At 43.9% G+C, this 13,617-nt stretch overlaps 1 protein-coding gene across 7 annotated transcripts in view; it reads right to left on the bottom strand.

Annotated features, from left to right (window-relative positions):
* Positions 1–13,617, bottom strand: part of CFAP92 (cilia and flagella associated protein 92 (putative)) — an 85,192-nt gene that overhangs the window by 57,185 nt on the left and 14,390 nt on the right. For all 7 annotated transcript variants that reach the window (XR_010139333.1, XR_010139334.1, XM_054550569.2 and 4 more), the window contains exon 6: positions 846–986. Coding sequence is in view for 5 of the 7 variants with exons in the window: in XM_054550569.2 (XP_054406544.2) it covers positions 846–986 (141 nt within the window). In the remaining 2 variants the exon portion in view is untranslated. The remainder of the gene's footprint in view (positions 1–845; positions 987–13,617) is intronic.

Here is a 13,617-nt window from a genome sequence, read left to right as displayed (position 1 = left end):
TTAATAAGTGAGTGAACGAATAAACATACAGACTAATATTTGATTATTTGGATAAATGGAGTCAAGAGGAGACCTCCAGTTCCTTACATAACAGCCCACAGAGAAAAAGAAGAAAGTTTATTATCTATTAAATTGTCCATTTCAGTCCTGTTTACATTAGAGAATAATGAAAACAGTCCTAAGTTCCCAACCATAGGGAATGGTTAGCAAATTACAGTCTGCCCAGCAGATGAAATACTACGTAGTCACCACACTACAATGTTACATAGATTGCTCCTCGTGATGAAATTGTTTTCCCTGTTTGTTTTATACTTTTATCTATTCACTAAATTTTCTAAAAACTACATATACAACTTCTACAGTCAGAAAAGTTTTTGGGACTGGGTGCAGTGGCTCACACCTATAATCTCAGCACTTTGGGGGCTGAGGTGGGTGGATCACTTGAGGTCAGGAGTTCAAGACCAGCCTGGCCAACATGGTGAAACCCCGTCTCTACTAAAAATACAAAAATTAGCTGGATGTGGTGGTGGGCGCCTGTAATCCCAGCTACTCAGGAGGCTGAGGCAGGAGAATCACTTGAACCCAAGAGGCAGAGATTGCAGTGAGCCAAGATCGTGCCATTGCATTCCAGCCTGGGGAACAAGAGCAGAACTCAGAATCAGCAACAAAAAGTAAGCCATGCAGCAAGAGCAATACAGCCATGTGGCAGGGTGAGTCCCGCCTGCCTCTGCTGCCAACACACAGGAGGGACAACCATGCAGATGCATTGCTCCAGCACACCACACAACCGCTTTCCCTGCCATCGCCTTGCACTCAGCTTGTCCACAAAGGCCTTCTCTGCTCACCTTGCAAAGACTTTGGGTGCTTTTCTGTTTTTTCTTGTTTTCCTGGTTGATGTTCCTGGTTCGACTCTTCTCTGACAATGTTGGTATTCTCAATGCCCTGTTCAGATAATTTTCTCTGATTTAAAACCAAATGTCTCACTTCTAGAATGCAGGAGAAGAAAGGATCATTGACTCAATCAATCCAAAATATTTACTGAATAACTACTATGGGCATTTCTTGGAGACATTGGGGGTTCGGTTTCAGACTACTGGGAAGATACTAAAGTAAATATCACAATAAAGTTAGTCACACATTATCTTCCCAGTGCATATAAATTATGTTTATATCATACTGTAGTCTATTAAGTGTGCAACAGCATTATATCTATAAAAAAATGTACATACCTAAGTTTAAAAAATACCTTATTGGGGCCAGGTATGGTGGCTCATGCCTGTAATCCCAGCACTTTGAGAGGCTGAATTGGGAGGACTGCCTGAGCCCAGGAGTTTGAAGCTGCAGGGAGCTGTGACTGCACCACTGCAGTCCAGCCTGGGTAACAGAGAGAGACTCGTACTGGTACCAAAACAGAGAAATAGACCAATGGAACAGAACAGAGCCCTCAGAAATAATACCACACATCTACAACTATCTGATCTTTGACAAACCTGACAAAAACAAGAAATGGGGAAAGGATTCCCTATTCAACAAATGGTGCTGGGAAAACTGGCTAGCCATATGTAGAAAGCTGAAACTGGATCCCTTCCTTACACCTTATACAAAGATTAATTCAAGATGAATTGAAGACTTAAATGTTAGACCTAAAACCATAAAAACCCTAGAAGAAAACCTAGGCGATACCACTCAGGACATAGGCATGGGCGAGGACTTCATGTCTAAAACACCAAAAGCAATGGCAACAAAAGCCAAAATTGACAAATGGGATCTAATTAAACTAAAGAGCTTCTGCACAGCAAAATAAACTACCATCAGAGTGAACAGGCAACCTACAGAATGGGAGAAAATTTTTGCAATCTACTCATCTGATAAAGGGCTAATATCCAGAATCTACAAAGAACTCAAACAAATTTACAAGAAAGAAATAACCCCATCAACAAGTGGGCGAAGGATATGAACAGACACTGCTCAAAAGAAGACATTTATGCAGCCAACAGACACATGAAAAAATGCTCATCATCACTGGCCATCAGAGAAATGCAAATCAAAACCACAATGAGATACCATCTCACACCAGTTCGAATGGCGATCATTAAAAAGTCAGGAAACAACAGGTGCAGGAGAGGATGTGGAGAAATAGGAACACTTTCACACTGTTGGTGGGACTGTAAACTAGTTCAACCACTGTGGAAGACAGTGTGGCGATTCCTCAGGGATCTAGAACTAGAAATACCATTTGACCCAGCCATCCCATTACTGGGTATATACCCAAAGGACTATAAATCATGCTGCTGTAAAGACACACGCACACGTATGTTTATTGCGGCACTATTCACAATAGCAAAGACTTGGAACCAACCCAAATGTCCAACAATGATAGACTGGATTAAGAAAATGTGGCACATATACACCATGGAATACTATGCAGCCGTAAAAAATGATGAGTTCATGTCCTTTGTAGGGACATGGATGAAGCTGGAAACCATCATTCTCAGCAAACTATCGCAAGGGAAAAAAAAACCAAACACCGCATGTTCTCACTCATAGGTGGGAATTGAACAGTGAGAATACTTGGGCACAGGAAGGGGAACATCACACACCAGGGCCTGTTGTGGGATGGGGGGAGGGGGGACAGATAGCATTAGGAGATATACCTAATGTAAATGATGAGTTAATGGGTGCAGCACACCAACATGGCACATGTATACATATGTAACAAACCTGCATATTGTGCACATGTACCCTAGAACTTAAAGTATAATAAAAAATATATATATATATATAAAAGAAAAAAAGAGAAAAAGAAAGAAAGGGAAGGAAGAAAGGAAGAAAAGGAGCGAGGGAAGGGAGAAAGGAAGAAAAAGAGAGAGAAAAAAATACTTCATTGCTAAAATATATTACAGGCTGGGCACAGTGGCTCATGCCTGTAATACCAGCACTGCGGGAGACCGAGATAAGAGGATCGCTTGAGGCCAGGAGTTCAAGACAAGCCTAGGCAACATGGTGAAACCTTGTTTCTACAAAAAGAAAAATAGCTGGGCATGGTGGCATGCACCTGTAATTCCAGCTACTCGGGAGGCTGAGGTGGGAGGGCTGCTTGATTCTAGGAGGTCAAGGCTGCAGTGAGCCATGATCACACCACTGCACTGCTGCCTGGGGGACAGAGCAAGACCCTGTCTCAAAAAAAAAAAAAAAAAAGCTAACACTCATCTGAGCCTGTGGGTAATCATCTTTCTGCTGTGGGGGTCTTGCCTCAATGTTGACAGCTGCTCAGTGATCAGGATGGTGGGTGCTGAGGGCTGGGTTTACCTCACCATGAATTTGGCTGCATTGATCAACTCTTCCTTTCATGAACAGTTTCTCTGTAGCATGTGAAGCTGTTTCATAGCATTTTGCCCACAGTAGAACTGCTTTCAGAATTGGAGTCAATCCTCTCAAATCCTGCCACTTCTTTATCAACTAAATGTGTGTACTATTCTAAATCCTGTTGTCATTTCAACAATGTTCACAGCCTCTTCACAAGGAGTAGATTCCATCTCATCTCAAGAAATCACTTTCTTTACTCATCCATAAGAAGCAACTCCTCATCTGTTCAAATTTGATCATGAGACTGCAGCAATTCAGTCACTTCCTCAGGCTCCACTTCTAATTCTAGTTCTCTTGCTGTTTCCACCACATCTGCAGTGACTTGCTCCACTGAAGACTTGAACCCTTCAGAGTCAGCCATGAGGGCTGGAATCAACTTCTTCCAAACTCCTGTTAATGTTGATGTTTTTACCTCCTCCCATGAATCACAGATGTTTTAAAGACATCTAGAATGGTGAATCCTTTCCAGAAGGTTTTTCTTTTTTTTTTTTTTTTTTTTTTTTTTTTTTTTTTGAGGCAGAGTCTCGCTCTGTCACCCAGGCTGGAGTGCAGTGGCGCGATCTCGGCTCACTGCAAGCTCTGCCTCCCGGGTTCACGCCATTCTCCTGCCTCAGCCTCCCGAGGAGCTGGGACTACAGGCGCCCACCACCACACCCGGCTAATTTTTTGTATTTTTAGTAGAGACAGGGTTTCACCATGTTAGTCAGGATCGTCTTGATCTCCTGACCTCGTGATCTGCCCCCCTCGGCCTCCCAAAGTGCTGGGATTACAGGAGTGAGCCACCACGCCCGGCCTTGTTTTGTTTTTTGAGATGGAGTCTTGCTCTGTCACCCAGGCTGGAGTGCAATGGCACAATTTCGGCTCACTGCAACCTCCACCTCCCGGGTTCAAGCAATTCTCTTGCCTCAGCCTCCCAAGTAGCTGGGATTACAGGCGCCTGCCACCACACCCGGATATTTTTTGTATTTTTAGTAGAGACAGGGTTTCACTATGTTGGCCACGCTAGTCTCGAATTCCTGACCTCAGATGATCCACCCACCTCAGCCTCCCAAAGTGCTGGGCTTACAGGCTTGAGCCACCACACCCGGCCTTCTAGAAGGTTTTCAATTTACTTTGCCCATATCAATCAAAGGAATCACTATCTATGGCACCTATGGCCTTATGAAATGTAACTTTTAGATAATAAGATTTGAAAGTCAAAATTACTCCTTGATCCATAGGCTGTAGCATGGGCATTGAAACCAAAGTCACCTCTTTGTACACCTCCATCAGAGACCTCAGGCAACCAGGTGCATTATCAATGAGCAGTCATATTAGAAAGGAGTCTTTTTTAAGCGGTAGGTGTCAACAGTTGGCTTTAAATATTCAGTAAACCATACTATAAACAGATGTGCTGTCATCCAGGCTTTGTTGTTCCATTTCTAGAGCACAGGCAGATTTAGCATCATTCTTAATGGCTCTAGGGTTCTGGGAATGGTCAATGAGCACTGGCCTCTACTTTAAGTCACCAGCTGCACTATCCCTAACAAGAGAGTCAGCCTGTCTTTTGAAGCCAGGCATTGACTTCTCCTCTCCAGCTATGAAAGTCCTAGATGGCAGCTTCTTCCAGTAGAAGGCTGTCTCATCTACTCTGAAAATCTGTGGCTTAGTGTAGTTGTCTTCATCAGTGATCTTAGCTAGATCTCCTAAACAACTTGCTGCAGCTTCTCCATCAGCACTTGCTGCTTCACCTTACACTTTTATGTTACGGAGATGGCTTCTTTCCTTAAACCTCATAAACCAATCTCTGCTAGCTTCAAAGTTGTCTTTTGCAGCGTCCTCACCTCTCTCAGCCTTCACAGAATTGAAGAAAGTTAGGGCTTTGCTCGGGATTAGGCTTCAGCTAATATTGTGGCTGGTTTGATCTTCTATCCAGACCATGAAAACTTCCTCTGTATCAGCTATAAGGCTGTTTCACTTTCTTATCATTCCTGTGTTCACTGGAGTAGCACGTTTAACTTCCTTCTAGAACTTTTCCCTTACATCCTCAACTTGGCTAACTGTTCGGCACAAGAAGCCTAGCTTTCAGCCTATCTAGGCTTTTCGATGTGGCTTCCTCACTAAGCTTGATCATTTCTAGCTTTTGACTTAAAGGGAGAGATGTGCGAGGCTTCCTTTCACTTGAACACTTTAGAGGCCATTGTAGGGTTATTAATTGACCTAACTTCGGTATTGTATCTCAGGGAATAGGGAGGCCTGAGGAGAGGGAGAGACAGGAGAATGGCCGATCACTGGAACCCTGTGTTCTGGAGTCAGAACACACACAGCATTTATCAGTTAAGTTCACCGTTTCACACACATGCAGTTCGTGGCACCTCCAAACATTTACAATAGTGACATCAAAGATCACAGATCGCAGATCACCAAAGCAGATATAATAAGTGTGAAAAATCCGAGAACTATCAAAATGTGACAGAGACACAAAGTGAGCACACGAGGTTGAAAAAACGGCGTCAATAGACTTGTTCAACACAGGGTTGCCACAAACCTCCAATTTGGAAAACGCATGATCTCTGTGAAGCCCAATAAGGCAAAGCATTATCAACCAAGGTATGCCTATAAGTGACAGTCACCTTCCTCTGAAGAAGATGAAGCAATGGATAAGGCCCCTGTTCTCCTGGAGCTGCTGCCTCCAAATTCCAGGAAACTCAAAACAATAAGCACACACGTCTGGGATAGGCACACACGTTGAGGTTCTCAGACCTCAGCAGGCCAGCAGCCTCCTCCGAATGCGAGCATTGAGCCCGTGACATGTGCTGCCCCACTCGCTCCTAGCATTCCACTTTAAGGAGGGCAGTAACATTCCCCATCTCACAGATGAAGATCTGACACTGAAGTAACTTTCCTGTGGTCAGAGAGGTGGTCCTTAACAAAGCCAGGACTGCACCCAGAGTGCCTTGTCTCCAGCCAGGGTGTCAGCTCCTCAATGCCCTTCATTTCTATTCCTAGAGGCCTCGCATGCACATGGCAGCCACCAAGAATGGCTAGGATAATGAATAAATGGAGGAAGTGAATTGACAAATGGAGATGAAAGACGCTACAAGAAAGAAGTGGAAAAAAGGAGGTGAAATTGGATTCAGTGTTGAATTATAGATAACATTTTTGGGGAAAGAGATGAGGCTGAGAGCCGTGGAAGAATGCCCAGCTGGCTGGAGGCAGGCCTTACCTCAAGGGAGAGCCACGTGTCTGCAGGGACCAAGAGGTGGGCTGTGCTGTGAAGGGGCAGTGGCAGTGAGAAGAAGCCTTGGAAACAGATTGTAAAATGCCTTCAAGGCCAGAACCACTTGGTTCTCTAAAGGCCCTGGGGCAGCCATGAACAGCTGCAGGGCAAGGCCGCACCAGGGCCGAAGGGGAGACAGAGAAAGGCCAGGCTGGCAGGAAAGAGGAGGGGGAACAAACCTGGGTGCAGAGAAAGCCAGAGGGCAGGAGGAAGAAGACAGCTGGGCAGAGAGCTCCCAAGAACAACAGGTGGGGGACACCCACTGGGCACTGGCTGGGGGTGCCCAGAATTGAGAGCATAGGAGTAATTAAATATGACTGGGGGGCTTTGAAAAGAATGCTGTCTTCATCCAGTCCTGAGAAATCGAGCAGACAAGTAGATTAAAGGGAAAAGAAATGCTGAGTGTGATGGTTAATACTAAGTGTCAACTTAATTGGATTGAAGGAAGGCAAAGTATTGATCCTGCTTGTATCTGTGAGGGTGTTGCCAAAAGAGATTAACATTTGAGTCAGTGGACTGGGAGAGGCAGACCCACCCTCAAGCTGGGTGAGCACCATCTAATCAGCTGCCAGCACGGCTAGAAGAAAGCAGGCAGAAGAACATGGAAGGAGCTGACTTCCTGAGTCTTCCGGCCTTCATCTTTCTCCCATGCTGGAGGCTTCCTGCCCTCAAACATCAGCCTCCAAGTTCTTCAGCTTTTAGACTCTTGGACCTACACCAGTGGTTTGCCAGGGGGCTCTCAGGCCTTCGGCCACAGGCTGAAGGCTGCACTGTTGGCCTCCCTATTTTTGAGGTTTTGGGACTCGGACTGGCTTGCTTGCTCCTCAGCTTGCAGACGGCCTACTGTGGACTTCACCTTGTGATCATGTGAGTCAATACTCCTTAATAAACTCCCTTTCATATATACATCTACCCTATTAGCCCTTCCCTCTAGAGAACACTGACTAGTACACTGAGTCAGATTAGGATGTGTCCTTTAAGACCAGCAGGCTGAATGCTAACAAGTTCTGGCATGTGACCTACCAGGCATCCAAGAAACATCCTATCCCCTTCATAATATGAGACAGAACTCTTACAGTATTTCTGCACTCCCAAGAAATAAGAGTTTCTGTAATAAATTTCTTTAAGTGAGAAAAGGCAGGACTTAAAACAACATGTACACTAGACTCACATGAAAAATGTTAAAATGGCTATCTCTGGACAGGAATCATGTGGTTTTAATTTTTTCTCTTTTTTGCTAGGTGATGTCTAAATTGTTTTACAAAGTGAATTTGCACTGCTTTTTTAATGGGGAAAAACTTATTTAAATAAGAAGCAGTGATGCTAAGCTTGGGACAGCGTTCAGGAAGGAGCGGGTGCTGTCATTGCAACGTTTCACAGTGCTAGGCATAGTGGCTCATACTTGTGACCCAGCACTTTAGGAGGCCAAGGCAGGAGGATTGCTTAAGACCAGGAGTTAGAGACCAGCTTGGGTAACATAGTAAGACTCAATCTCTATAAAAGATAAAATTTAAAAAGTAGCCATGTGTGGTGGCACATACCTGTGGTCCCAGCTACTCGGGATGCTGAGGCAGGAGGAATCACTTGAGCCCAGGAGCTCAAAGCTGCAGTGAGCTGTGATCACATCACTGTACTCCAACCTGGGCAACAGAGTGAGACCCTGTCTCAATCAATCAATAAGAATACTCGAGGGGAGGAGCCAAGATGGCCGAATAGGAACAGCTCCGGTGTACAGCTCCCAGCGCCAGCGACGCAGAAGATGGGTGATTTCTGCATTTCCATCTGAGGTACCGTGTTCATCTCACTAGGGAGTGCCAGACAGTGGGCGCAGGTCAGTGGGTGAGCGCACCGTGCGCCAGCCGAAGCAGGGGCGAGGCATTGCCTCACTCGGGAAGCGCAAGGGGTCAGGGAGTTCCCCTTCCAGGGGTGACAGACGGCACCTGGAAAATCGGGCCACTCCCACCCGAATACTGTGCTTTTCCGACGGGCTTAGGAAACGGTGCCCCAGGAGAGTATAGCACGCACCTGGCTCAGAGGGTCCTACGCCCACGGAGTCTCGCTGATTGCTAGCACAGCAGTCTGAGATCAAACAGCAAGGCGGCAGCGAGGCTGGGGGAGGGGCGCCCGCCATTGCCCGGGCTCGCTTAGGTAAACAAAGCAGCCTGGAAGCTTGAACTGGGTGGAGCCCACCACAGCTCAAGGAGGCCTGCCTGCCTCTGTAGGCTCCACCTCTGGGGGCAGGGCACAGACAAACAAAAAGACAGCAGTAACCTCTGCAGACTTAAATGTCCCTGTCTGACAGCTGTGAGGAGAGCAGTGGTTCTCCCAGCACGCAACTGGAGATCTGAGAACGGGCTGACTGCCCCCTCAAGTGGGTCCCTGACCCCTGACCCCCGAGCAGCCTAACTGGGAGGCACCCCCCAGCAGGGGCAGACTGACACCTCACACGGCCGGCCAGGTACTCCAACAGACCTGCAGCTGAGGGTTCTGTCTGTTAGAAGGAAAACTAACAGAAAGGACATCCACACCAAAAACCCATCTGTACATCACCATCATCAAAGACCAAAAGTAGATAAAACCACAAAGATGGGGAAAAAACAGAGCAGAAAAACTGGAAACTCTAAAAACCAGAGTACCTCTCCTCCTCCAAAGGAACGCAGTTCCTCACCAGCAACGGAACAAAGCTGGACGGAGAATGACTTTGACGAGCTGAGAGAAGAAGGCTTCAGACGATCAAATTACTCCGAGCTACGGGAGGATATTCAAACCAAAGGCAAAGAAGTTGAAAACTTCGAAAAAAATTTAGAAGAATGTATAACTAGAATAACCAATACAGAGAAGTGCTTAAAGGAGCTGATGGAGCTGAAAACCAAGGCTCGAGAACTACGTGAAGAATGCAGAAGCCTCAGGAGCCGATGCGATCAAATGGAAGAAAGGGTATCAGCCCTGGAAGATGAAATGAATGAAATGAAGCGAGAAGGGAACTTTAGAGAAAAAAGAATAAAAAGAAACGAGCAAAGCCTCCAAGAAATGTGGGACTATGTGAAAAGACCAAATCTACGTCTGATTGGTGTACCTGAAAGTGACGGGGAGAATGGAACCAAGTTGGAAAACACTCTGCAGGATATTATCCAGGAGAACTTCCCCAATCTAGCAAGGCAGGCCAACATTCAGATTCAGGAAATACAGAGAACGCCACAAAGATACTCCTCGAGAAGAGCAACTCCAAGACACATAATTGTCAGATTCACCAAAGTTGAAATGAAGGAAAAAATGTTAAGGGCAGCCAGAGAGAAAGGTCGGGTTACCATCAAAGGGAAGCCCATCAGACTAACAGCGGATCTCTCGGCAGAAACCCTACAAGCCAGAAGAGAGTGGGGGCCAATATTCAACATTCTTAAACAAAAGAATTTTCAACCCAGAATTTCATATCCTGCCAAACTAAGCTTCATAAGTGAAGGAGAAATAAAATACTTTACAGACAAGCAAATGCTGAGAGATTTTGTCACCACCAGGCCTGCCCTAAAAGAGCTCCTGAAGGAAGCGCTAAACATGGAAAGGCACAACCGGTACCAGCCACTGCAAAATCATACCGAAATGTAAAGAACATCGAGACTAGGAAGAGACTGCATCAACTAACGAGCAAAATATCCAGCTAACATCATAATGACAGGATCAAATTCACACATAACAATATTAACTTTAAATGTAAATGGACTAAATGCTCCAATTAAAAGACACAGACTGGCAAACTGGATAAAGACTCAAGACCCATCAGTGTGCTGTATTCAGGAAACCCATCTCACGTGCAGAGACACACATAGGCTCAAAATAAAAGGATGGAGGAAGATCTACCAAGCAAATGGAAAACAAAAAAAGGCAGGGGTTGCAATCCTAGTCTCTGATAAAACAGACTTTCAACCAACAAAGATCAAAAGAGACAAAGAAGGCCATTACATAATGGTAAAGGGATTAATTCAACAAGAAGAGCTAACTATCCTAAATATATATGCACCCAATACAAGAGCACCCAGATTCATAAAGCAAGTCCTGAGTGACCTACAAAAAGACTTAGACTCCCACACATTAATAATGGGAGACTTTAACACCCCACTATCAACATTAGACAGATCAACGAGACAGAAAGTCAACAAGGATACCCAGGAATTGAACTCAGCTCTGCATGAAGCGGACCTAATAGACATCTAGAGAACTCTCCACCCCAAATCAACAGAATATACATTTTTTTCAGCACCACACCACACCTATTCCAAAATTGACCATATACTTGGAAGTAAAGCTCTCCTCAATAAATGTAAAAGAACAGAAATTGTAACAAACTGTCTCTCAGATCACAGTGCAATCAAGCTAGAACTCAGGATTAAGAATCTCACTCAAAACCGCTCAACTACGTGGAAACTGAACAACCTGCTCCTGAATGACTACTGGGTACATAACGAAATGAAGGCAGAAATAAAGATGTTCTTTGAAACCAGCGAGAACCAAGACACAACATACCAGAATCTCTGGGATGCATTCAAAGCAGTGTGTAGAGGGAAATTTATAGCACTAAATGCCCACAAGAGAAAGCAGGAAAGATCCAAAACTGACACCCTAACATCACAATTAAAAGAACTAGAAAAGCAAGAGCAAACACATTCAAAAGCTAGCAGAAGGCAAGAAATAACTAAAATCAGAGCAGAACTGAAGGAAATAGAGACACAAAAAACCCTTCAAAAAATAAATGAATCCAGGAGCTGGTTTTTTGAAAGGATCAACAAAATTGATAGACCGCTAGCAAGATTAATAAAGAAAAAAAGAGAGAAGAATCAAATAGATGCAATAAAAAATGATAAAGGGGATATCACCACCAATCCCACAGAAATACAAACTACCATCAGAGAATATTACAAACACCTCTATGCAAATAAACTAGAAAATCTAGAAGAAATGGATAAATTCCTCAACACATACACCCTCCCAAGACTAAACCAGGAAGAAGTTGAATCTCTGAATAGACCAATAACAGGAGCTGAAATTGTGGCAATAATCAATAGCTTACCAACCAAAAAAAGTCCAGGACCAGATGGGTTCACAGCCGAATTCTACCAGAGGTACAAGGAGGAGCTGGTACCATTCCTTCTGAAACTATTCCAATCAATAGAAAAAGAGGGAATCCTCCCTAACTCATTTTATGAGGCCAGCATCATCCTGATACCAAAGCCTGGCAGAGACACAACAAAAAAAGAGAATTTTAGACCAATATCCTTGATGAACATTGATGCAAAAATCCTCAATAAAATACTGGCAAACAGAATCCAGCAGCACATCAAAAAGCTTATCCACCATGATCAAGTGGGCTTCATCCCTGGGATGCAAGGCTGGTTCAATATACGCAAATCAATAAATGTAATCCAGCATATAAACAGAACGAAAGACAAAAACCACATGATTATCTCAATAGATGCAGAAAAGGCCTTTGACAAAATTCAACAACCCTTCATGCTAAAACTCTCAATAAATTAGGAATTGATGGGACGTATCTCAAAATAATAAGAGCTATTTATGACAAACCCACAGCCAATATCATACTGAATGGGCAAAAACTGGAAGCATTCCCTTTGAAAACTGGCACAAGACAGGGATGCCCTCTCTCACCACTTCTATTCAACATAGTGTTGGAAGTTCTGGCCAGGGCAATTAGGCAGGAGAAGGAAATCAAGGGTATTCAATTAGGAAAAGAGGAAGTCAAATTGTCCCTGTTTGCAGATGACATGATAGTATATCTAGAAAACCCCATTGTCTCAGCCCAAAATCTCCTTAAGCTGATAAGCAACTTCAGCAAAGTCTCAGGATACAAAATCAATGTGCAAAAATCACAAGCATTCTTATACATCAATAACAGACAAACAGAGAGCCAAATCATGAGTGAACTCCCATTCACAATTGCTTCAAAGAGAATAAAATACCTAGGAATCCAACTTACAAGGAATGTGAAAGACCTCTTCAAGGAGAACTACAAACCACTGCTCAAGGAAATAAAAGAGGATACAAACAAATGGAAGAACATTCCATGCTCATGGGTAGGAAGAATCAATATCATGAGAATGGCCGTCCTTCCCAAGGTAATTTACACATTCAATGCCATCCCCATCAAGCTACCAATGACTTTCTTCACAGAATTGGAAAAAACTACTTTAAAGTTCATATGGAACCAAAAAAGAGCCCGCATCGCCAAGTCAATCCTAAGCCAAAAGAACAAAGCTGGAGGCATCACACTACCTGACTTCAAACTATACTACAAGGCTACAGTAACCAAAACAGCATGGTACTGGTACCAAAACAGAGATATAGATCAATGGAACAGAACAGAGGCCTCAGAAATAATGCCACATATCTACAAGTATCTGATCTTTGACAAACCTGACAAAAACAAGAAATGGGGAAAGGATTCCCTATTTAATAAATGGTGCTGGGAAAACTGGCTAGCCATATGTAGAAAGCTGAAACTGGATCCCTTCCTTACACCTTATACAAAAATCAATTCAAGATGAATTGAAGACTTAAATGTTAGACCTAAAACCATAAAAACCCTAGAAGAAAACCTAGGCATTACCATTCAGGACATAGGCATGGGCAAGGACTTCATGTCTAAAACACCAAAAGCAATGGCAACAAAAGCCAAAATTGACAAATGGGATCTAATTAAACTCAAGAGCTTCTGCACAGCAAAAGAAACTACCATCAGAGTGAACAGGCAACCTACAAAATGGGAGAAAATTTTCGCAACCTACTCATCTGACAAAGGGCTAACATCCAGAATCTACAATGAACTCCAACAAATTTACAAGAAAAAAACAAACAACCCCATCAAAAAGTGGGCGAAGGACATGACCAGACACTTCTCAAAAGAAGACATTTATGCAGCCAAAAAACACATGAAAAAATGCTCACCATCACTGGCCATCAGAGAAATGCAAATCAAAACCACA

This window comes from Pongo abelii, chromosome 2 (assembly GCF_028885655.2).
Source record: "Pongo abelii isolate AG06213 chromosome 2, NHGRI_mPonAbe1-v2.0_pri, whole genome shotgun sequence".
Taxonomy (NCBI): domain Eukaryota; kingdom Metazoa; phylum Chordata; class Mammalia; order Primates; family Hominidae; genus Pongo; species Pongo abelii.
The sequence above is the reverse complement of the archived record's forward strand: the minus strand, read 5'-3'. Positions and strand labels throughout refer to the sequence as shown.